Source organism: Apteryx rowi, unplaced genomic scaffold (genome assembly GCF_003343035.1).
Source record: "Apteryx rowi isolate R43461 unplaced genomic scaffold, aptRow1 scaffold_1647, whole genome shotgun sequence".
Taxonomy (NCBI): domain Eukaryota; kingdom Metazoa; phylum Chordata; class Aves; order Apterygiformes; family Apterygidae; genus Apteryx; species Apteryx rowi.
In genome coordinates, this window is record NW_020447916.1 from 1 (window position 1) to 22894 (window position 22894).

General features: G+C 35.7%; 1 protein-coding gene across 1 annotated transcript; it reads right to left on the bottom strand.

The window, feature by feature from the left end:
* Positions 1–2147: 2147 nt before the first annotated feature.
* On the bottom strand, positions 2148–17174 carry LOC112963229 (L-aminoadipate-semialdehyde dehydrogenase-phosphopantetheinyl transferase-like). The gene is made up of 4 exons (XM_026060092.1): positions 17048–17174; positions 16423–16581; positions 9263–9340; positions 2148–6000 (listed from the first exon to the last, which is right to left on the bottom strand). The coding sequence occupies exons 1-4, from the start codon at positions 17135–17137 to the stop codon at positions 5842–5844; spliced, it is 486 nt and encodes a 161-aa protein (XP_025915877.1). The 5' UTR covers positions 17138–17174; the 3' UTR covers positions 2148–5841.
* Between the last annotated feature and the right edge of the window lie 5720 nt (positions 17175–22894).

The window sequence follows — 22894 nt, forward strand, 5'->3', positions numbered from 1 at the left end:
CCTCTTCGGAGGCACCCAGCTCGAGCTGTAATTACCACACGTATGTCATTAAATTTTATTTTTCTTCAATCTGACTTCGAACTTCTGCCTCAGCAGGAACCTAGGGTCGGACCCTGTTATGGAGGCCGGCGAGCCTGATTTTCCATAACACCAGCATTATTTTTAGAATCAAAATTTCTGTAAGAAACTGGCTGGATACAGTACATACATGCTTTGTGATGATGCCACAGATGCACTTTGTTTTCTATGCCCTTCTAAAAGGCAAAGAAAGATGCATTTTACATGATACAAATATCAGGATGCAAGATTAAGGAGATGATGCACACTTTAATATTCACAGTTTAATATTCAGCAAAATATCTCTAAGATCGATGAGTTACACAGTTCCAGAAATAATCAGGCAACTTAAGAGCCATTACAAGAGAAACATATACTCTTCACCCCTGAGCAAAATGGGATAGTACCGAACAACCGAGTAACTGCTAGTCAACAGCAGCAGGTTGGCATGAAGATCTGCACTTTGTCAGGCTCTTGGTTCTGCTGGTGCATTTTTATGAGAACATCTGAGACACGCTGGCTGACTTCAGCCTTTGCTATCATCCATTAGCACTGCTGTAACAATGCTATAAATATGTCCTAACCAGGTAGCTAATAACTTCCATATGCGCAGAAGATCCTAGACACACAGGACATCGTCAAACGGAAGGGGAAATGGCTGACCTATATGTGAATTCAAGAGCAGTCCAAGTTTCTGCTTTCTTATGCTTGTCAGAGTGTACCTTGGACAAATTGGATGTGACTGGATACTTGAGTGAAATTCACCTATTTCAAGAGTAAAGGAAACAAATTTGTTAAAATGGCAAACCAAGGCTGGAAAATTTAAGCTACTGTGACAACAGAAACTCTCTAAGTAGTTTGAAAATCTAACAGGAACTTTGAAAGTGTGCAAGATGAATACTACTATTTAGCCTTGACAGATCATTAATTCTGGGTGTAGGGAGTTGGATGTGATGATGCTTAGTTCCACTGTGCCCAAATCCATTCCTTCTAGCTCCTAATAATTGTATGTTTTATCCAGTGATTATTAAAAGGTGCGTGAGCAGTTATGGTAGCAGGGTATAAAATGAAGAACCTTTTCTTCCATTGGAAAGGTCTTATTCAGGTGTTAATTTCAAACTTACTTTCATTTATTGTTACTTGGCTGCTACGAATCTTATTGGATAGCAACCCTTTCAGTGTCAGCCTATAATGTATTAAAATGTATTAAATTATTCAGTTGTTAGTAGTGATGCAAACTATTTCCTAACATTATACACATTCATCCCATATACTAATGGTACTTACGGTATGAGTAAGTACTAACCTTTATAAAGTGGCTATGGGCAGGTTCTCTAATACCTTATTATACCACTATGCAGCTTTACTACTTTGTAACAAAGACAGAGAGGTATGTAGGTACCGCTAACTGTTGGAGGATCAAAGATGCATTTCAATCAAAATATGCTTCCCCCCCTCCCCCCAAACTCTTTACATGGCTTATAAATCCAAAATAACTTTTTAAGAGTTTTGTTTTGCTTCTTGTTGTGTTAATGAGCTCCTACTATAATATGAAGACCCTTTTTGTTCTACAACATAGCTCCAAGCAAAATTCTTCAGAAAGTTCCTTACACATAAGTACCACCAGCATCTGTTGTTTAAAAATATATACTTTCCTACAAGCACTGAACCTCACAATAGTTTTGCAATTTAGACCAAATGATGGAACATTCACTCTAAGGTAGAACAAACCATTATTATGTTACAGTTTGTGCCAAGAAATTACATTGCACTTTATTAAATTACACTTGCAAGGTGAAATCAAGGAGTATCTTAGTGTCCATTAATTTCTGGAAGAAAGGCAAGAACATCTTTTAAGAATGCTACAGAATGGACAGTTGTTCTGGAACTTCATTTTCTGTTTCATCTAAAGGACATCTTCAGGACCATATTGACATGTTCCCATAAATTGTTTCAAAAAATAACATTGTGGTTAGACTAGTGATTCAGTAATCCCATCTATCTCTGGATCTAAATAATATTGAGATCAAAAAAATAACTCAGAAAGGTAGAGCTACAAAAAATAATCATATTTACAAAAGCAGAACACATACAAACACAAATTAACGAACTTTTTATTTCAGTAGAAATTAAAATTCAATCATAGCAGAAATAGGAGTTATATATACTATCCGACCATAAACAAACAGTACATACAACACAATATGCTGACATATTACTACGGCATTGGAATGCTCCAATAAAGAGACAGTCTATGTTCATTTGAAGAACCCTCTCCTCCTCCTAACTAGCTTTTCTTTGCATATCACAGTTTTATTGCAATGTCTAAGGTAAAGATGATTTTTTAAAGGTGTGTTGCCTGGATGTTTCGAACCACCTATGAATTACAACCATGTTTACATTACTTTTGCCACTACATCTACTATTTCTTGTTTGACTAAATTCAGTGCATTTGATTAAGATGAATGCATTTGATTCCATAATACAGTAACAAGATATACTATCCATAGCTTTACAGACCTATGGAAATGCTGAAGGAGTGCTGAATGTATGAGACCCACTTTTCAAAGCTACACGTTTTCATGTTGAATGTCACCAGTCCCTTGTCGTGTAGCTGGAAATTGCATTGAAAAACATTTTTGCCAGTTAAACTTTGCAATGAACTCTAACATCTTTCTATGCAAAATACATAAAGGTTTAAAATATGGGAATATGTCCAAGCTAAAACACATTTATCTACTTCTGACAATCTGTTCAGTGAAGAACAAAATAAAAAGATCAAACTGAACAGCCATATTTTGTGTTGAACACACAGTCATGTTAGTTAAAAGGTGGATGAGCGTTCAAAGGAGAAGGAGAGATAAGGGGGCCCAGCAGGGATTTGGGGGCAAGGTCTGCTTCCTCAGGACAGACAAAACCTATCTGTGACAAAAGAGTCAATTCTTTATTTCTGGTTTTGTTTTGTTTATTTTGGTCAGAGGTTGAGAAGCATGGGCTTGATCTGTAGTCCAGGGCAGTTTACAGTCTGAGAGCTAATTCTCTATTCTGAGTGACAGGGAGGCTGGCCAACCCTGTGCCACGGGGGGCGGGACAAAAAAACAACAGAAAAAGACTACCTAGCCACAGCACCTGCTGGGAAGGGCTCATGCTGAGCAGAGCTTATGCTACTGCACTTCCTGACCCTTCAGGATCCAGCCACATGTTGTAGTCAGGCCTACTGCGATGGCAATGAAATAAAACAGATTAAGGAAGGGAGTTCTGCAGAAGAAGCCTGAAAGCCAGAGGGCTTCTAGACACAACTGGGAAATTTCCTGCAAACAGAATGGGGAGGGAGACAAATATAAAAATTCTATCAGTGGGTACTGAAACTAAAAACATGACTCAAGTGGCTCTTCACAAGACATTATCACCACCTAATATTATTGCTACCTAAGGCTTAAAGAAAAGATTAATCTTAATTTTTCAAATAGCTCAGTGTAAATCAAAGGCAGGGGAAAGACATAATGCAAAGAAATGCAAATCTTCTGAATGATTCTGTCCGGATCTCCAGAAACTATGTTTTTATTTCAGGAAAAGTTAACGAGAACAAATGTCTTTGTGTTTCTAAGCTTTCTGATTAGATAAAGTATTGAAAATTATCATATTCTTGGCCAGCAAACCAAGTGCAACTTCCCAATTTAACAAAATTGCTTAGCCCCATACTTAAATGCAATCATTTCATTAATACTTTTAAAATTAAAAAAAAAAAAAAAACTTTCCAATGGAAAAAAAATATATTTTGAGACACTGTTAAGAGGCAAAAGCAACTTATTTCTAAATAAAATTAATTTCTTGATCCCCACAAATGTAGACTGGAAAATTCTCTATTCATCTCACCTCATACCTGCAGTCCATTTCAATGTTGCAGCTCAAAAGTTGGCAATTTAACCTGGCTTGTATAGCTGCAACTGATGGAGTCCCAGAGCAGTAACAAATATGAAACCATGGAGCTCAGCACTCTCCAGCTCTTCTTATTCTGAGTACTCTGCATTCTTCCAAAAACTGAGGCAGAAGAAGTCCTTTCTTCCATCTTAGAACACTGCTAGTTATCTCAGCTCTTATGCACCCTTTACCTGCTTGCATATCTGGAATTATAGTGCCTTTCATGTAGAACAGAATAAAATGGAGTCAACTGAAGCAATTATAAATATCTTATATGAGTAAACAAGACTGTTACATATCCTCTGAATAGCCTTTCTGCCCTCCATGAAGTTCCAATTTTTTGTTGCAAGTTATATTTAATTTTTAAAACCACATTGAATATTTTACTTAAAATGCATAGAAGAACTATTCTACATTTCTGCTATCTTCAAACTTGAAGTTACTGAACATCTAATTTAACCCCTGTGGAGTCCAGAGAGAAGATGCATTGTTTCACTGATTTGCAGTTTTGAACAAAAAGCTATGATTAGCATGCAAGATGAGAAGATCAGTGAAATAGAAACAAAAATATTAATCAAAACTGCTACAAGTAGTAAAGTTTAACAACATATTTGAATTCGGGATTGTCTACAGCAAAACCATAAAAGCTTGTACCATATTATAAAGCTTATTTCCTTCTCTCTCTAAATATTTTATTTATCTTTGTAATAAGTCATGGCTTCAGTGATTATAGTACTAGACTTTCCTTTGGTCAGAATACAGAAAGCAGCCAATCTGGGCACAAACCTGAACTCACTGAAGATCTATGTTTAACTGTAGGATGGAAATGAACTCTTCGGGTTGTGACATTCATTCTGTCCAATATGTTTCCTTACATTTAGAGAGCACAACATATCTATGACTCTTAGGGAAAAAAAAAGTGGGAGAAGATGGCACAAAATAGGAATGGTTTTGAAAAGACATACGGAATATTCAAATGCTGGACTCAAGGTCTACAGATCTTCTCTAGAAATTTTTAATTACCATAAGACAATAAAATATTCTATGTCTTCAGATGCTATGAGACTATCAGGAATGCCTGCCCCCTCCCCAAGTCCTAGTGTCTAGTACAGTACAGATGTAAGTGCAAGTCTGGGAATATAGAACTGCTGTTAGGCACCTATCTATTTCTGAGGGAAAAATACCAAAAGAAGAGTTAAAAAAACCCCATAAGTTACATACATGGGGTTTTAATTAACAGAGGCTGTAAATGAAAAGCGTATGAAATACTTATAATATCCCTTCTCAAGCTAGTTTTACACAGATGTAATTCCAAGAATGGAGAAATTCTGACTTCTTCAGCCTGCTATTATAAAAATAAACCTTGGATCTTGTATAACGCTTGTGCCATCCAGTTACAGCAAAAGCATTTGTACTAATTCTTCTGGCTTTATTCAGCCGGCTGACAAAAAAAGTATTTTGTAAGAGTAACGGCAATATCATAATTTAAATTTCAGTATAAATAAAGTATAGAAATACATTTTCTTTTATATATTAAACACTTGTTGACTCAACAACACTAATGCAGCTCTGCGTGCTGCTCCTAGCAAAGGTAATAATCACTGAAATGTGAGAACCACTGGCAAGGAGAGGCAAAAGCATGTGATCAGCTTAGACTTTTCACTCAAAACTCTTTCAGCAAGAAAATATACATCTTTCTTAATATAAAGAATGCCAGTTTTGAAAAGGTGGGAATCCTACGGTTGAATTAAATGAATAAAAATATTTCTCATCTAAACATGTACACATATTCCCACAATCTGAATCATGTAGAGGAACAGCATGAGATCTTTGACAGTTTTTTTTTTTTCCTTACACGTAATCTTATCTTGAATGTGAACTCTGTTTTGTTGGACCCTCCTGCTTAGAACAAAAGTTATCCCAATATGCAGAATCCTCGGGTGTGATTGGAATACCAAATGCAACTAAGTCTTCAAAAGTCAATAACATAAACCGTGGTTGATTAGACTCCATGGAATATACCTAAAGAAAATACAAAATAATATTACATGAATGAATAAGTCTCAATATTGTTCCTGCAGCCTTTCCTGTTCAGTTTAAACTACATATTACTTACTGAAGAAAAGAAAGTATTCTGATCCAGACCAATGTCACTGTCCCTAATTTAGGCTAGGAGGTAACTAACAGAAGCACATAACAGTGCACACAGATGAAACAAAATTTTTATTTGAGACACAGTTCAGAAAATTGAGAGAAAAAGGGATGGAGAACTCCAGAAATGCCACAGAGTCAGTGTTCAAAGCTGGAAAAAGGGGGGGGGGGGGAGTACTTCATTCTACAGCAGACATTATTTAGGACGATACTGTCAGGATTTATTCCTCTAGAGGTATGTCGATTCATATTCTTTCAAACATCAGCAATCACTGGGGCTGTGCGTGTACTTGGTATTCTCACAGAGGCACATAAAGGATGAAAATGGTCATAGCAAACCTACAATTCTCAGTTTTGAATCCAGATTAAGTGCAGACCAGGAAATCGGAGATGTGTGTGTCAAGGTCTCTGCATTAGTTTCATCACTTCAAAGAAACTTATATTTTAAAGAAAAAAAGGTTTGCTTTTCTGAGCATGCATCAGTGTGCATCTTCCTGTATGTGACTGGCAAGTGTAATTCTTTCCAAATAGCAGAGCAAATAGTATAGCTGCATGAATCAGAGACTTTAACTGATTCTTCCAAATTTGGCATTTGCGCAAGAAACATTAAGAATGTTTAGTATTTGGTAAAAGTCATCAGGGTTATTCTACAGTTTTTGATGTAGGCTGAAGGTACTGTTAACCTCTTGGGATGTGAATACTGACGTCTGCTAATGAAGGTAGGTGAGTAAATGGATAAAACAGCAAAAGCCTCTGCTCTCTCTGCTTCACCGTTTGAGCAGTAAACTACAGCTAGGAATATATGAGGAGACAATAAAATGGTTTATGTTTGCCGTAACTGCATAGCAAAACTCTGGAAGTCGTCCAAATGTAGACTGAAAGCAAAAATTAATTGATTTGCCTGTCACTTTATATCCTCACACAAGTGGCATGGTGTTGAGACATTTCTGTTCGTCTGGCATTTTAGAAATGAGCTAAAGCTGCAGAAACTCTCTAAAGCCATGAAAGTGACATCATGTATGCATACCAAAAAAGAACTAAGCCTCTGAGGTAAGCATGTATACTGTTATCAAATCTGGTTTGAACTTGAGTATATGCTTGCCTGAAGACTGAATGTTCTGACTGAATTCATCAATTCCGGCGAAGTTTAGCAAGTGATAGACTAAAAGATGTTTTATAGCAAGCAAACAGGGTAAGGAATTGTTACAAACTCAGTCATCTTTTTTTGAGACCTGCCTCAGATCGAATAACTGTCAAGATCTAGGTAAGAGCACAAATAAATGCTCGTTCTGCTCAAGCCTATAGCAATCACTAGTGATTTTGTTAAGATTCCTAACACTGTGGAGAATTTAAATCATACCTTATAGAAATGATTGGGCCTTCCTGTGAATTACAAGTACTTGCTATCAGATTCAGAGGAAAGTTCTGTGAAAACACATTCCGCAAACATAACATAATGGCAGAGAGGGAACAGAGACAAGTGTTGACATCCTGAAGCAATAGCGTAATGTCTACACATTCAATCTTTTTAAAGAAAGATGAAGAACACCTTTACCTCTCAACTTATCTAGCAATAGGCAGAATCCTTTTTATGGTTCTCATATAGAGCCAGAAGGCCACTTTCATTTCATGCACCTTACTGTTAGAGAGAGTCCTGAAAAGGCACACAGTAAAAGCAGATGGAACTTTTCTGTCATTCACCAATATGAAAATGAAATAAAGCCCACCTGTCCCATCTAAAATGCCCTTTTTCCAGTGAATTGAGCTAATGAAATTTAGTTCATCACAGATTTGGGCCGGTGGACGAGTACACCTTTGAAACATTTCTTGATTCAAAGGCTTTTATGTAGCTCCACCGTAACTCTTAATACATAACATGTCTATTCCTTCTATGACGATTAAGGTACACGATGGTTCAGTGATGGTGAAAGCCAATACCTAAAAACCTGTTATTTTCTAGACTATTTAGGTAGTTGCCTTCAGAGGTACCGGCATTCTTTTCAGCTTAGACTGACATTTATCAGGATTCCAATAGGAAGATGATACACAGCCCCACTGGGAACCTAGGTACGTCCTGTCAAACAGGATGCCCATATTTTCATAAGGAATGCTTGAACACTGATATGTCAGAGTAAATCCTCAAAAGTAGTTTGAACCTCCTTTTTCTTTTTTTTTTTTTAATCTAACCAATACTAGTTAAAAGATCTGCCTCACTGTCTTTTCTGTGAGCACTCAGACTTCATGAACATGATACGTGTGTACATGACCACTCACATCCTTGTATCCACTCAGATTTTGCCTTTTTTTTTTTTTTTTTTAGTTCCTGGCAGAGCCCTTCTCGCTAAATAACGGAAAACAAACTCATTTTCTTGTGAGCAACTAACGCCACTGACAAACCTGGCACTTTTTCACACTTTCTTTGCTAATTTTCTGGCTATTTTGGCTATGACTTGCCAATTTGCCTTAAATTTGACTTCTATTACTACTTTCATGATCCAGGTCTTTGTTAAACAACACAGAAACTCCTGCAAAGCTTTTAAGTAGCATCATTGCTTCATGCAATAAAGAGACCATATGGAATGAAAAAACAAAGAATGAACAACAATGCTGTTGTTCCTGTCTCTTGGTTGTTATTGCTTGTCTCTAGGGTTGATCTTGTCATAACGACTTCTGAGAGATGGATCTGGTCTGGGATACATGCACTGACAATCCTCTGTTAAAATCAACATGATGTGGCATACCAGTGTAGCAGCCCAGATTGGTTGACTGTCTCCATTTCCCTCTCAAAACTAACTCTTTCCCATGTGAGTACTAGCAGGCTGTGATAAAAAAAAAACACTTAATCTTCTCTTGAATAAACACACTGAACACCGTAACACATACATTCTAGATTTGATATTATCCGTTACTGTCCTCTGAAACCATCTCATTCCAAGACGTTTTCTGAAACAGGCACAACAGAACTAAAGCTAACAGTTCACTAACAATCTGATTAATACTGTGATGCAGATAATTTCTCTTATCCTTGTTCCTATATCCAAGATAGCATACAGTTTCAGCTACAGCCTCAGACTGCAAGCTTATGTGCAAGTGCTTAGTTACCAAGACCTGCAAAAGTTTCATAACTCCTTACATGGGAATGATTCTGTCGATATTCCTCCTGTTTCCCAAGAGCCACTGCAACATGATGATTGTCATCTAACCGGGTTTCCTAGGAAAGATGAAAAACAGCAGTGTAAATGTATATTCTTTGTTTCCAGCAAAGACATGGTTAGAATGTGGTTCAGAACCAAAACCCAAATGGACTTTAAATTAATCACATTCACAAAGAAACAGCACATTTGTTGGAGAGATCAAGGATGCACATACATGAACAAGTTATCAGGACTGAATTGGTTACTACAGGTCACCATCATCCCCCACCTATATGCAGACATTTATAAGCAAGTTTATCACCTTAATTTTCCTTTACCCTATTTTAGCTATCTGTTTTCAGATTAGATTGTGAACTTCTGATGGAAGGTTTTCTGAAGAGCAAGTACAAACTTAAACCAGTGGTGCTCTCGCTCTCAGTTTCAGACATCATGTAAGATCACAACTTCAAATTTCTGATGCAGCAGTCTGAGCACAGCTCTGGGTGAATATGGAGCGATTTTCTGCAAATATATACTTAATAATTAAATTTAAAAGTGTTTCTCCTGCCCTACCCCCCCAGAAAGGCTAAGAATTCATCTTCATCTTAAGTAATTCATTTCAGAAGAAATTGGTTTTATGTACTGCTTCTGAATAATGTTTATTCAAGTCAAATCATAATTGTCAGCTTTATTTTTTTAATAAAGAGAAAAATGTTTTCCTTATTTCCTTATCCAATAATGTTCATATCATTTCCTCGTGAACTTTTGAAAATGGAAATCAAGAATACGTAGAACTTTAACTAGAAAAATGAAGCATTCAGATGTCACCAAATCTGAAAATCAGCTATTTAGATACTAGATATATCAGCTAGTAGTCTGGATTCTCTCCTGGGAGAAAACCTCCAATTTTCACTTGGGAAATACCCTGACCACACTACATTATTATACAAAGAAAGCTTTATGATGTACTCCCATTTCCTCTGAAAAGACTGCCTTTTTTATTTTCTAATCTAAGCAACATGTCTTTTAAAACAATGCTGTTAATCTGCACTAGGCTTCTCTACAGTTCATCTACCATATAGGATTTTCAAAGATTTCAGTTGCAAGGATGCAATTTTTGTGAATCCCAAATAGCCCTGTGTGAAACAGGTGCCAAGATGCTCACTCAGGCCCACGCAACCTAGCCCAGCCACAACAGCAGCTGTTCTGGGTCCATATATCAGGATTACTATAAGTTTGGGGGACCTTAGTGGCAAAGATGTGAGTGTCTTGGCAGATAGATGCTGGGGTGGGAGTGGAGGTGTCTTTTTACTTTGATCTCTTCAGCACCTAAATTATGCCTATTTGACAGATTTAGAATATCTTTATCTCCCTCATCTCCCTCAAAACAAAAATAAAACATGGGAGTTTGTTCTTTTACCTTTCTGCAAAGTGCTAGAAAGAAAATGACTATTTCAGTTCTGTCTAGATTGGGACAAATATTTCATACACATGAGAAAAACAAACCTAAAGTATAAGCTGTATTTCATATGACTGCAAGAGCTATATGTGTACTTACTATGAAGTATTTTACCAAGCCTTCTATTCCCTTACTATGGCACAAGACTGAAAAGAAGACAAGCAGAAGGACTTTGACCTCAAGCTGGATGAAAGCTAATCATTTGTACACATCACATACATTTCTATAACTTCCTAGAAAAAAAATAAACTTTTTCTATGAAAATTAGCTATTCGATCAACTGTTGCAAAACAATTTACATAGCTTTAGAGTGGCAGACTTTTGTGTTTGTCTATACTGTCAAATAACTAGATATAGTTTTTATCACTTCATTTTCCCCCCTTCTTTCACTTTTTACATGTCCTAGAGGTAAAAGATTGATGATATTAAAGCACACAGCAGAGCACATTTAGCACTGGCCTACATTTGTAGTTAGAAATCTGAAAACAACTGTGGTACAGTTTTAAGCTAAATGCACATAAATTTATGTTCGTGAACGTATGCATTACATCTTGTCTGTGCAACTGGCTGATAAACATAGTACAGATAACTTAAAATCCCTTATATATTGCTATTAGAATCATTTTGCCAACTCTAAGTTGTATTTAACAGGAAGCGACTCTTTGGATAACCAGGACTGTTTCCCTGCAAACAGAGACCCCATCCAATAGACAATTAATTCAGAAAGTTCCACTTCATTTGCTTTATGTATCCCCAGTGTGTTAGAGGTCATAAAAACTCAGAGTCTTATGATAAACAAACTATGCCCTTCATCTTACCTTCAGTACTTCAGAGGAAGGTAGAGCCCCCCAAAATATAGAAGGGTAGGAGATCCTTCCTGGCCCCTGCTTGTGGCCAGCAATACCTTCGGGTATGGTGCTTATACAACACAAATAAACCATAAAACCCAGCAACTCAGCTTGCTTCCGTATTCATCTGGAGATATTGGTACAACAGCTAATAAATTAAATCCAGCTTATTAAATGGAAATAGATGATTAAGCAAAAGGAGAAGAAAGACAACCGTACAGGAATCCCTCTGAGATACAGGGCTTTTTTAATTTTAATTTTTAAAAAGATTCCTCTCTATAAAACAGAAAGCATATAATGGATTTTTTTTTTTTTTCTGAGCAGAACCAAAATGTCACTTGAACTGCTCCAGCTATAGGCATGCTGAGACCTGTAAAGACCTCATTTCAAAGGCACAGCAGAATGACATGTATTAGATTCAAATCATTCTGGACTCACTCAGCAGACAGCTTAAAAAACATACTTTCCCAGTTAGCAGAACTGCTTGCTTAGTTGGTCTTTGAAACAAAAGTTTTGATTCCTATTTATTCCTGACAGTACAGCAGAATGAACTTCACTTACTGAGGGTGGGAGATTCCATTGCTTTGTTGTATACCAGCAACAGTTAGCAAGTATGTTTCAAATTGACCCAGGTAATCCCACTTTGAAATACATACTCTAGAAGTAATGTGTTTGTGCATAGACAACACAAGCAAACATTTACTCCGAAAAAAATGCCAACAATTATTTGCATAGCAGCAGTGATGCCAACTTGATTCTCAAACACTGAGTGAAGTTTAGAATAAATGAGAATGCTTGCTTTATAACCTGGCTGTATCAAAACTGATGTAGGCACCAAAACAAAGCTGTCTGCCTTTAAAAGAAGAATCTAATAGGTGCTGTTTAACTATTCTTCCTGATCAGCTACACAAAGCCGGGAATAATAAGAAGCAGACAGCAATATACTTTTAACCTTTTGCACATCAGTAATCAGGGTTTGTTCCACATATCAGATCTCCTACAAATATATTATGTACATAACTTTTTCTTTATAAACTATATATATAAAACTTGCCATAATTGTTATCGGCAAACTTCATTTTTATTAAAATTAACCAGTACTTTATTCTGTAAATTTATTTTCTCTGAAGTAGTACATGAAGCGTATAGAATTATTCATTATAGTAACGATAAAGAGAGAGAGAGAGAGAGAGAGAGTAATGACTCCATCCTAACTTAAAACCTTGACATAAATATCACTCCTTACCTGGTTAATAACTTTAATTACTGCTAAGCAAATCCTTTCTAAAATGAGCAAATTGTGCAATGCCTATGAGAACAGAGCATATTTAGCACATATAGCAGCCATATCTATTATTTAAAATTAAATTTATATGTTTCTAAATAAAGTTTTACTTTACATTTTGTCCTATTTTTAACTACTTGTTGCTGTAAGTAAGTCATTAAAAAAAAATCTCTAAATGTCTACATTTACATTACATGAGTTTCAAAGATTTTTTTTATAAGTTTCTAATTTATTGCTAAACATAACTCAAAACTGAGAATTCAATATTACATACACAATACCAAATCAGAATGGTCACTGCATAATTAGTATGAAGCTTTCAGAAGTTTAGTGGAGCTCTCAGTGCAATTAATCTCTAACAAAAACACTGAATGAAAAGAATGGCATAAATCATTCAGGAAAAGTAGCTATTTGACAAAAAAACATGGAAAAATTTACCATCATCCTCTAAGGAGAGAAATTCTCTTTTTTGCTTTTTTTTTTTGTAGTTTCTAATTTAAAATAATGTTTGCAACCTATCGCAAACTGAGTGCTCAGTTCAAAAGGAAATTTAAGTAGTGCTGTGATTTCCCATCTTTGCCGGCAGACTGGTAATTGAGTTTGAAAGAAGTATCAGAAGCAAGACTTCTCAAAGCTTACAAGTACTTAAACTTTCTTTACCCACTCCCTCCAAACCATCCTAGAAAGGTTAACTGAAAAGGAATATACTAAAAATAATTGTAAATAAAAGAACAGCTATTTGCTGTGGAAAAAACAGCCTAAAAAAGATATTGTCTCTGTTGAATTGACTATTCTAAAGGTTAGAGATTTCTACCCAGATTCCCTCTAGAGAACTATAGCTTTAGGCACTTGTTTTCATAAACAGATCCACCATGAACAAGAGGCTATCCCTGAGCTACTGCCTTCCACCCAAGGTCAAAAATTTATCAGGAGTGAGGAGAGGGAAGAGATTTCAAACAGAACCAAACCCTTGGTAAGGGGACAGCAAAAGAACCTATACAACAAGGTCACTCTCATGGCAAACAATTTCAGCGTGTCCAAACAGCGTCAACTTTGACTTGCGTCAGTTCACTAATATTTCTTTTGACTTTTTTTGGCAGGATGAGGTGATAAATCTTTCTAACCTTTATGCTAGTAAGTTGCTTTTATCCTATTACACAGTATTCTCTGAAGGATATTTCAGAATATTTTATGGAATCTAAATGGGTTAAAAGTTACTTCTCTCCTGTGTTTTTGATAAATCAGGCTCTCTTTAATAAAAACTGAAAAAAATTTTCCAGCCTCTGAGGTAATTGGATTTTAATGAGCTTTTCTCTCTCTTTGATCATCTCCTATCACAAAGATATAAACAAATCTGAAAAATAAGACTGCCAAACCATGACATTTTTCATTTGATAGAAAAAGTTCACTCAAGTGAACTCAGTAAAATGAGAAACACAAGGAAAATATTATATCAGTAATGTGCAGGTGATTCTCAATGATTTCTCCCTGGTGACTCTCCCAGATTTCTCAAAATTACTGTTTTCAGTCAACAAGTCATTTCAAGAGTTTGCCAATGTGCAAATAATTACGAATATTTCTTCCAATCAAAGAAAAATATGACTTCTGTATGTAAGAAAATGGGACAAAAAATTAAAACCAACCTGGGAGAAAGGGAGAGTATTTTATTTATATGCATACACACATGAACACACACAAGTAAGGAGATGAAAAAGTAAAGCAACAGTTAATTTTAGGCTGGAGATTGATAATTGAAAAATTATTTTTTCCATTTAATTTTAATTAATGCCAATATTTAAATTAATTTATACCCAACTGAGCTAGTATTTAAATGAAACTTGATAATAAATCCTCTCTCTGAAATACTGTAATCTGTCTGTTCATAAGAGTGTGCTGTTGGGAAGTATGGGGTGAGCACAGGAGAGGAGACATTCCTCAGACAAAAATTAAATTAAGCTTCTAGGAGCAATTAATGAGTAAGAAGGAAAAATAAAATAATTATAAAGCATTTAAATAATACAGGGAACTATTTGCATCATCATCTTCAGGCTATTTTATTCAACCTACCACAGGCATGATTCTGAAGACCTAAATTAGGCATTCCAGCAGTCAATTAAGAGAGGTAGCTGCCTCCTTGACAATATAATATTAATATTAACGTGGAAGACATTCTATTACAAGACATGTCACAATCTTTTCTAAGATTTTTTCACCAGTCTGTAAATCTAATTAGTGAATTTCATGACATGCTCAGCTCCTAGAGAGTATGGCAATACAAGCAAGAGGGCTGATTTAGTATGGGTAGGCTTTTAAAATAACACTAACCCAAATGTGATCAGAGATGTCCAAAGGAATAAACTGTGGTCAACTTACACCATAACTTAAATGTTACTGGTACATTCAATCTTGTTTACTCCACGCATACCATACATATACTTTCTATACTATAAAAAACAGGCATACACCAGAAATTCGTCATTAAAACAAGCTCTACCAGAACAGCTGTCTACAACATTGTACATGTTCTCAGAACATAAACATTTCAACTGTAAATGGAAGCTGACTACACTTACTGAAAAGTACACTTAACTATTTTGTGAAATAGAACTGCAAGGTACGTATACTTTGAATCGCAAGTCAGCTATATACCTGCTGCACAAAATCAAGGAAGACAGAGATAGGCACAGATTGGAACAGAGAGCTTTACAAACAGTTTTAAAATCAAGATGTCTTTTGTCTTTCTTCCTTTAAGCTGTCAACTGAAAGTGCCTCTGGGGTGTAGAGAACTGCCCTCATTTTTTTTCAGCTTGGTTTCTTAGGGTAATTAAATAATACGTGATCACAATATCTATCAGTTCTTTCTCTCCATACCCTTTAAATTGCATTAGAATCCATTATCATTTTCTCCCTGAAGGATACATGTTTGATCTTTAAGTCTCAACAAGGGTGGGTATATGTACAACCAGACAGAAGATTGAGCACAAATTAGTGTCCCAGTTGAGCAGAAGCAAGATTTTTGTATCCATCCATTCTCACAGATAGCAGCCAATCAGTACACTATAACACAAACCAGTCAAAACATATTCTACTTCTTGTCCCTACCAGCAGGTAGAAACAACAATAGGAATTGAAGACACTTACTTCATTTCAAACCTTTAACATAAACCCTAACTAACGATTAATCATTGGTCCCATTCTAGACCATCTGATGAAGAACTTTAAAATTTCAGACACCATTCAGAATTCAGCCCTGAAACTGCTTCAGTGAATTTCCTGTGCTCCCTAGGATGAATTTCACTGCATTCAAAAAAGAGATATTCCAAGAATGGAAAAAATAAAAATTCATTGTAATGAATGTACTCTCTAGAGGTTTTTTTTTTTGATCAAGTATCAAGAATATTTTAAAATGCTACAAATTTATATTCTGTTTTGATTTATGGCTTTTCTATAGGTTATATAGAATAAAGGTGTAAAGCTGCAGTTAAAAATGAAACATGCAATGCAATTATAAGGTGCAGATTGAGACTAGTCATCACTGTTAAAAAGTTTAGCTTAAAGATTTCTTACCTCAAAAGTCCATTCTTCTTCATCTCCATCCAGCAACAATTTTGTCTCCTGATATACCTTCCCTATTTCCAGTTGCAATGGGGATACATTAAATTCAATTCTTTGCAAGTTGAAGCCTATTCCAACTCCAATAGCTTTTAAGAAGCTCTCCTTTAGGGCCTGTAAGAGAGAAAAAATACGTTTTAGTCATACTGACTGTTTCTAATCAAACTGATCTATAAACTTTACTTCTGAGAAGAGAATGTAGGCCAAATAAATTTAAGACTTATACCTCTGTAAATGTGAGGGTAAACTAATGTAATTATCAAGAGGAAAAAGTATCAGCACTCCTAATACCTAACTCATTGTGTTATAACGAACATTCAACAGGAATTACTAAACGGCACATACAGTTATGAACCTTCTTGCTTTATTCTGCTATGCATTTAAAACTAGTCATAAATCCTTCTAGAAACTTCAGCTGTAGTATGGTCAATTTAAAGATATTCTGACATTAAAAGGATAACCTCCACTTGACCAGGTAACTAAACGTATACAATTCTACCATCATGAAAATAACAATAGATCAAAGCACCATTAGCAAGTTATAGTTCTGCAGTCTTAAAAATAGAAAAAAATGTATTACCCAGTGCCGATAAAACATATCCAGCTGCATCCATTCATTATTCATAGACCTGATTACACCCCATTCTGCCTCAGTAAACTGTCGCTTCATAATGCGAAAGAAATTTGGTATTGAGCTACTACCTGCAAATTAGAAGAAGATATTTACATAAATTTTAATGGCATAATAATAATAAGCAAATGAATTACCTCATGTTAATTTTCCAAGAAATAATTCACTCGTAAGAAAAAAAAGATTATGAACCAGCTCTGTTCTAAAATATAAACTAACACTATACAGCTTGAAAGCAGTGAAGAGATGCTGATGACAGCTCAGGACAAAGTAAGTATTAAAAAACCATTCCTACAGCAGAAGTACAACATAAAAAAAAAAAAAAGTAAAAATGAAAGTCAAAGATATTTCATATCTTCAGCATTCTCTAAAAAGACAGTATTTAACCAGTGCTGACTTTATGATCACAGCCAGCTATAAAAAGTAACTTATACAGTCTTCTGCATTTGACTTCTTGATCTAATAACATTTTATAAAACAGCATGCCGTCTGTCAGAATTCATCAAGCTATTCTGCCTCCTGACTTTGCGTGCTGGGGATATGAAAGAAAAACTTTTTTAAACACATGTAGCAATACAATCTCCCAAATTTATTATGTGCATAGTAAATCTTTTGGACTTAGTCCACAAGAAAAATGGGGGGAGGGAGATGCCCATGATCACATAAGTAAAAATATTTAGAAAAAAAAAAACAACCCTCAAATCCTTAGGTTAAATTTAATTCTTCCCTAAGAATAAGCACAGTGGTGTATTTCTGCAGCAGCTCTTTATGGACAATGCCACTTTTCACCACCAGTCTCAATTTACTTTGCAGAAGACGCAACAAATTTCGTGGTTATACTGATCAATGGTATTTCTACAACACACTGGAAACTATGGACCTCATTACACACTTGATTAACCACCTATGGCCCATATCATTAATCAGCATACCATGCAATTTGTCCAATACAGCTTACAGCTACTAAACAGACAGTGGCAGAAAGTAGCCTGTTTTCCTTAGTGGGGATGATCAAAATCTGGATAGAAACAATTCCACATATCGAGAGAATTTTTTTTTGATAGGTTGTGCAGTGTTCTTATTAAAACAATAGCAGCCACATTCAATCCAAAACATCATCTCCCCTCCCAATACTACAATGTTTCAAAAACTCATCACTACATCATTGCTTCATTAAGATACTGACTCTGTTTCTAGTTCTGCCACTGGTTTTGAGTGACCAGGGCAAGTCATTTCCTTTCTCCATATTTGTGTCCCCCATCTTAGACCAGGGATAAGGTTACTAACTCTTCTTTATAAAGTGGTTTCCTTCTACAGGTATCAAAGTACTATTTGAAAAAAAATAGGCATTGGCAGCAGTAATTGATCTGAATGAATTAAGGTCGCGCTAAAGCACACATTCAGGCTTTCTGACAATTTCTTTTTCCTTTCCAGATCATACTACAAAATGTAATCTGACATACTGTACACATCATACAATGCACGGCAGTGACATTTTGGTGATGCCCTCAGTTTCAGTTACACATTACAGTGAAGAAAACATCTTAAGACAGAAGTTTTGCTGACAGTTGCAGTATTCAGCTAATGGAATGACCCAGAACAATCAGGACAGAACTGATTTTCCTTTCAGGAGAAAATGATGATACCAGAAAAGAAAAACAACTGTAATGTCAAGAGTGTTTTGATGGATGACCTAGGTAGGTGAAATATCCATCTACTTAGACACTCCAACTTCCTTAAAACAATGGAAAAAGCACTCCACATTGTTCAACTTGGAGGAAAGATTTTTGTCTTTTATCTTGCCGAGTTCATACAGCCCATTGTTATTATTAAATAACTGTATTAACACCTGCTCCTAACACTCCACTGAAAGTTTTTTTTTTCTCTCAGCTATTTAAGAAAAGGGTGGTAGGGCAACAGACTTCCTATGTAATTCAAATTACAGGCCTAGAAACCTAACCTTGAAAACATTCAAGAACTTCTTGGTGTACCCTTCCTCCTCAGAGTCCTATTGCTCTCAGAAAGTTCTCCTGTTATTTTCTTTCAATAACCCATGGCTATTCACACCACCAGAGAAGACTTCCAACACCTGGAGCCTTGTAATGCCTCATCTTGTCAGAGTCCCTCCTCCAACCAAACCTTATTACACTATAGTAAGTACACTGCATACTTACTGAACTATTTAATATCCTAAGTGTATACCAAACCCATGCACCACTGCCTTTTCACTCCTTACTTACCCCTTCTTGTCCTAGCTTTCTTCACCTGTCCAGCTACCTGTCTCTGATATGCTCCTTAAAGCTCATTTTCAAATTTCCACACTACTTTCTTCTCCCCTATAACTGTTTACCACTTCCTTACTCTGAAAAGCTCAGGAAGTGCTTTCCCCAGAACTGCCCTTGCCTCCGTCTCCCTCTTAACATTGCTCAGTTGTTTTGCTCTCAGGAGCAAGTGGCCCTGTCAAGCAGAGTCTTGAATATTTCTAGTGAGTGAAATTCCACCACTTCTCTGGGCAATCTATTCCCATGTTCAATTGCTTTCACAGCGAGTAAGTTGTTTCTTTTATCCGGACAGAATTTCCCCTGAAGCAGCTTGTTCCTATTGCCTCTTGCTCTGTCACTGTGCATCCCTGCACAGAAAGTCACATCTGCTTCACCTGTCACCTACAGCTACCTCCTAGCTACTGAAAGACTGTGATTAGATTCTTCCCTCCGAGCCTTCCCCTCTCTAGGCTCAATAAACCTAATCCCATCAACGTATCTTCATATATCAAGTTCTCCAACACTAAACTATCTTGGTGGCCGTTCACTAAAGCTTCTTCAGTTTTTAAATATCACAAACTGGGGGGTAGGGGTGCCAAAACTAGAAACGGTAAAAGGTTTTCTTTTAGATACCACCTTTTTTTTCTTTTATTCTGAGACAAAAAGCTCCAAACCCACTCATCTCCATGATTTACAAAAGCTCCTTCTCAAAGAATGGGAACAATTCCCATATAGTAATTATTCAGTTAGTTTTAAATTTGCATTTCTAAATAAACTCCCACTTGTCAACTTATTTCAGAAATAAACTTACTTTTCAACAACTATTCAAATACTTGGACTTTTCAACTACTACTTTCAGTTACTAATAATTATTAATGCAACTAGGTAAACACACTGCTAGGAAGAGTCTGAATAGGTCTCTAAACTGTAATGTATCAGCTTCATTATATAGCAATCTATGCATTTAAATTAATCCTCTCATTATTTTAAAACAAATTATTAATTTTAACAAAATATACGCAGCAAAAATGCTTTTGTCTTACAGATATAATGTAATTTTCTTCTAGAAAGCGGCAAAGGAAATTAAGGATTTTAAAAGAGTGTTTAGAAAAAAAAAGGAAAGTTAGGTTAATTTCACCTATGCTGTAAGAAACTATATAGTGTAGAAGGTAAGAAAAATGATCAATTCAGGATTAATTTATTAAAAAGTACCTCTTTCCTTAAATTGGGCACAGAATCTTAATTTAAATATAGGAACTGTTAAGATTAGCTTTCTGCCCTTGACAATAAAAATAAATCTTACTTTGGAGAACATTGCAATTCATTAATAATCCAAATGCTAGCTTACAAAGTAATTAAATTGCATCATTAAAAATAAAGAGCTTTAGTTATTCCTGTATGCATATTTTAGAGCTAATAGTTATTTTTGATATTTGATTATATACAGTATAGTCTCTAGAGCTGATCATTAGAGGAATAGCAAAAGATAAACTCCTGGTTACTCACCTTGGAGCGGGGCCCTTCACTGAACAACTAACTTCCTACCCTGTTGGTAACTAAGACCTAATTATTTTCCCTTCTGTGTTTTTTTTTTTTTTTTGCTTTTTTTTGGTAATTTCAAAGTCTACTCTATAAAATTTAAGTGAAGTAAACAAAACACACCCCTGTATTTTGATTATCTTTGTGAACACACAGTATTTTCTACATGGAAAACACAAAGACCAAGTAACAGAATTAGAAAGAAACTAGAACAAAAGTTGGAACTTTGGTAACACCCTCCTTGAGGAAATAAAGGCATGACAAAGTAGTATTCACATGGGTTATTGCCCAGACATAAGAAATTATTCCTAGAAGTACCTTTAAAAAGTTTCAGAGGATCCTCCCTCACACAAGATTATGAAAAGACTAGCATGCAAAGTATTTACCACAGAAATCACATAACACGAAGCACAAACATTCTCACGAACATGTCAGATTTTGGCTGTGACAATCTTTACCTTTTGACTTTTAACTAAGTAAAAATGTGACTTTAGTATCTGTACTTCACCATGCTGTGATTTCTTCTCTATAAGATGATACCAGTGCTCTAAAAGTAATCTGGTTGCAGTGTGTGTGTATATATATATGTATATATACACACACATACTTATGCAGGTAAAATTCTGATACATAAATGCTTTTAAAGCCTTAATGTATACAAACTAAAACTGAAGTATTTTTCTTAGAGCAAATTCTAAGAAAATTCTCTTAAGAAAAGAACTATGAACTGGAATAGCACGATACAGAAGGACTGACAGTAAATTTCAAAAATAGACCCTCTGAAGGAACAAATGTTTTAATTGCAATGCACACATGTAATGCAAATAATTTCAGGATTTATGTCTTTATGGGTTCAATGAATAACGATAAGGCCAGGCTCTCACTCAGACTTAATGCACCTGTACTACTGTTCCTTATTTAACTCATAAAAGTATAGAAAAAAAAAAGATTTCTTTAGGATATGCCTATGCAGGGTGTAGAAAACTGCACATCTGATCTGGCTGTACTTCTAAACATCCACATGGTAACAAGCTCCAGAGCAGAAACCGCACAGCTGGGTTTACACAGCAATAAGCTCTAGCTAATATAATTCAAAACCGCTTTCCCATGGTTCAGGATTAATCCCCCCCCCCCCAAAAAAAAAAAAGAGTTAAATTTTGAGCAGCAATATTAGTTGAGGATACAACTATGTGGAAAAACTTCACCAAAATGCTCAAAACTGCTTTTCAAATATTTCTTTTTGCAAGCCATATTAACAGCTGCTCAAAAATCACAATTTAGATTCTGATTCCAATAAATCCAGTATACTTAATTTCGTCTACCTCCGTGGACAAGTGCAATTTTTTTCCTATAATACACACTATGTGCTTCAGAAAAGATATTTATGTATGTAAATCACTTATTTAAATTGGTGAGCATTGGGAAATTGCATGATATTTATCTGATTGTTCAGTTATTTAACTAGGTGAGGGAACATCACTGAGACAAGATAAACTCCATTTTGTGATTTTAGGCATAGGTAAGAGAGATAAGCCACGTTTTCACATGAGATTTGAAAAACAAATGGGATTAGAAGCAGAGAAAAACAGGAAGCTTGTTCCACGGACGGCTAATGATTAATGGGAAAAGATATTTACCCCTATCAACTACTAAAACTCCACGACTGATGAGACACTCACCTTTTGCCATTTTCTCTAAGAGAAAAAGAGTAATGGTGGTAGGAGTAGATCTGTAAAAATGCTGGATAAGGCTTCTTAAAAAAATAAAAGCAAAAAAAAAAAGAGGAGAAAAATGCTGATTTAGATTCTATGGTGAATTCAGAGAGTGGATTTCAGCAGATACAAAACTGAGCCTGTGGCACAAAAGTTACTAAAATGGCATTGGAGTGTGTGTGTGTGCGTGTGGTTGGGCTCTGACTAGAACTTGAGGATCTTGTGGAAGTTGTGGGCTTTCTGAGGACCCCCGAGGACCTAGAAGGTGATCGCTGTGAACAGGA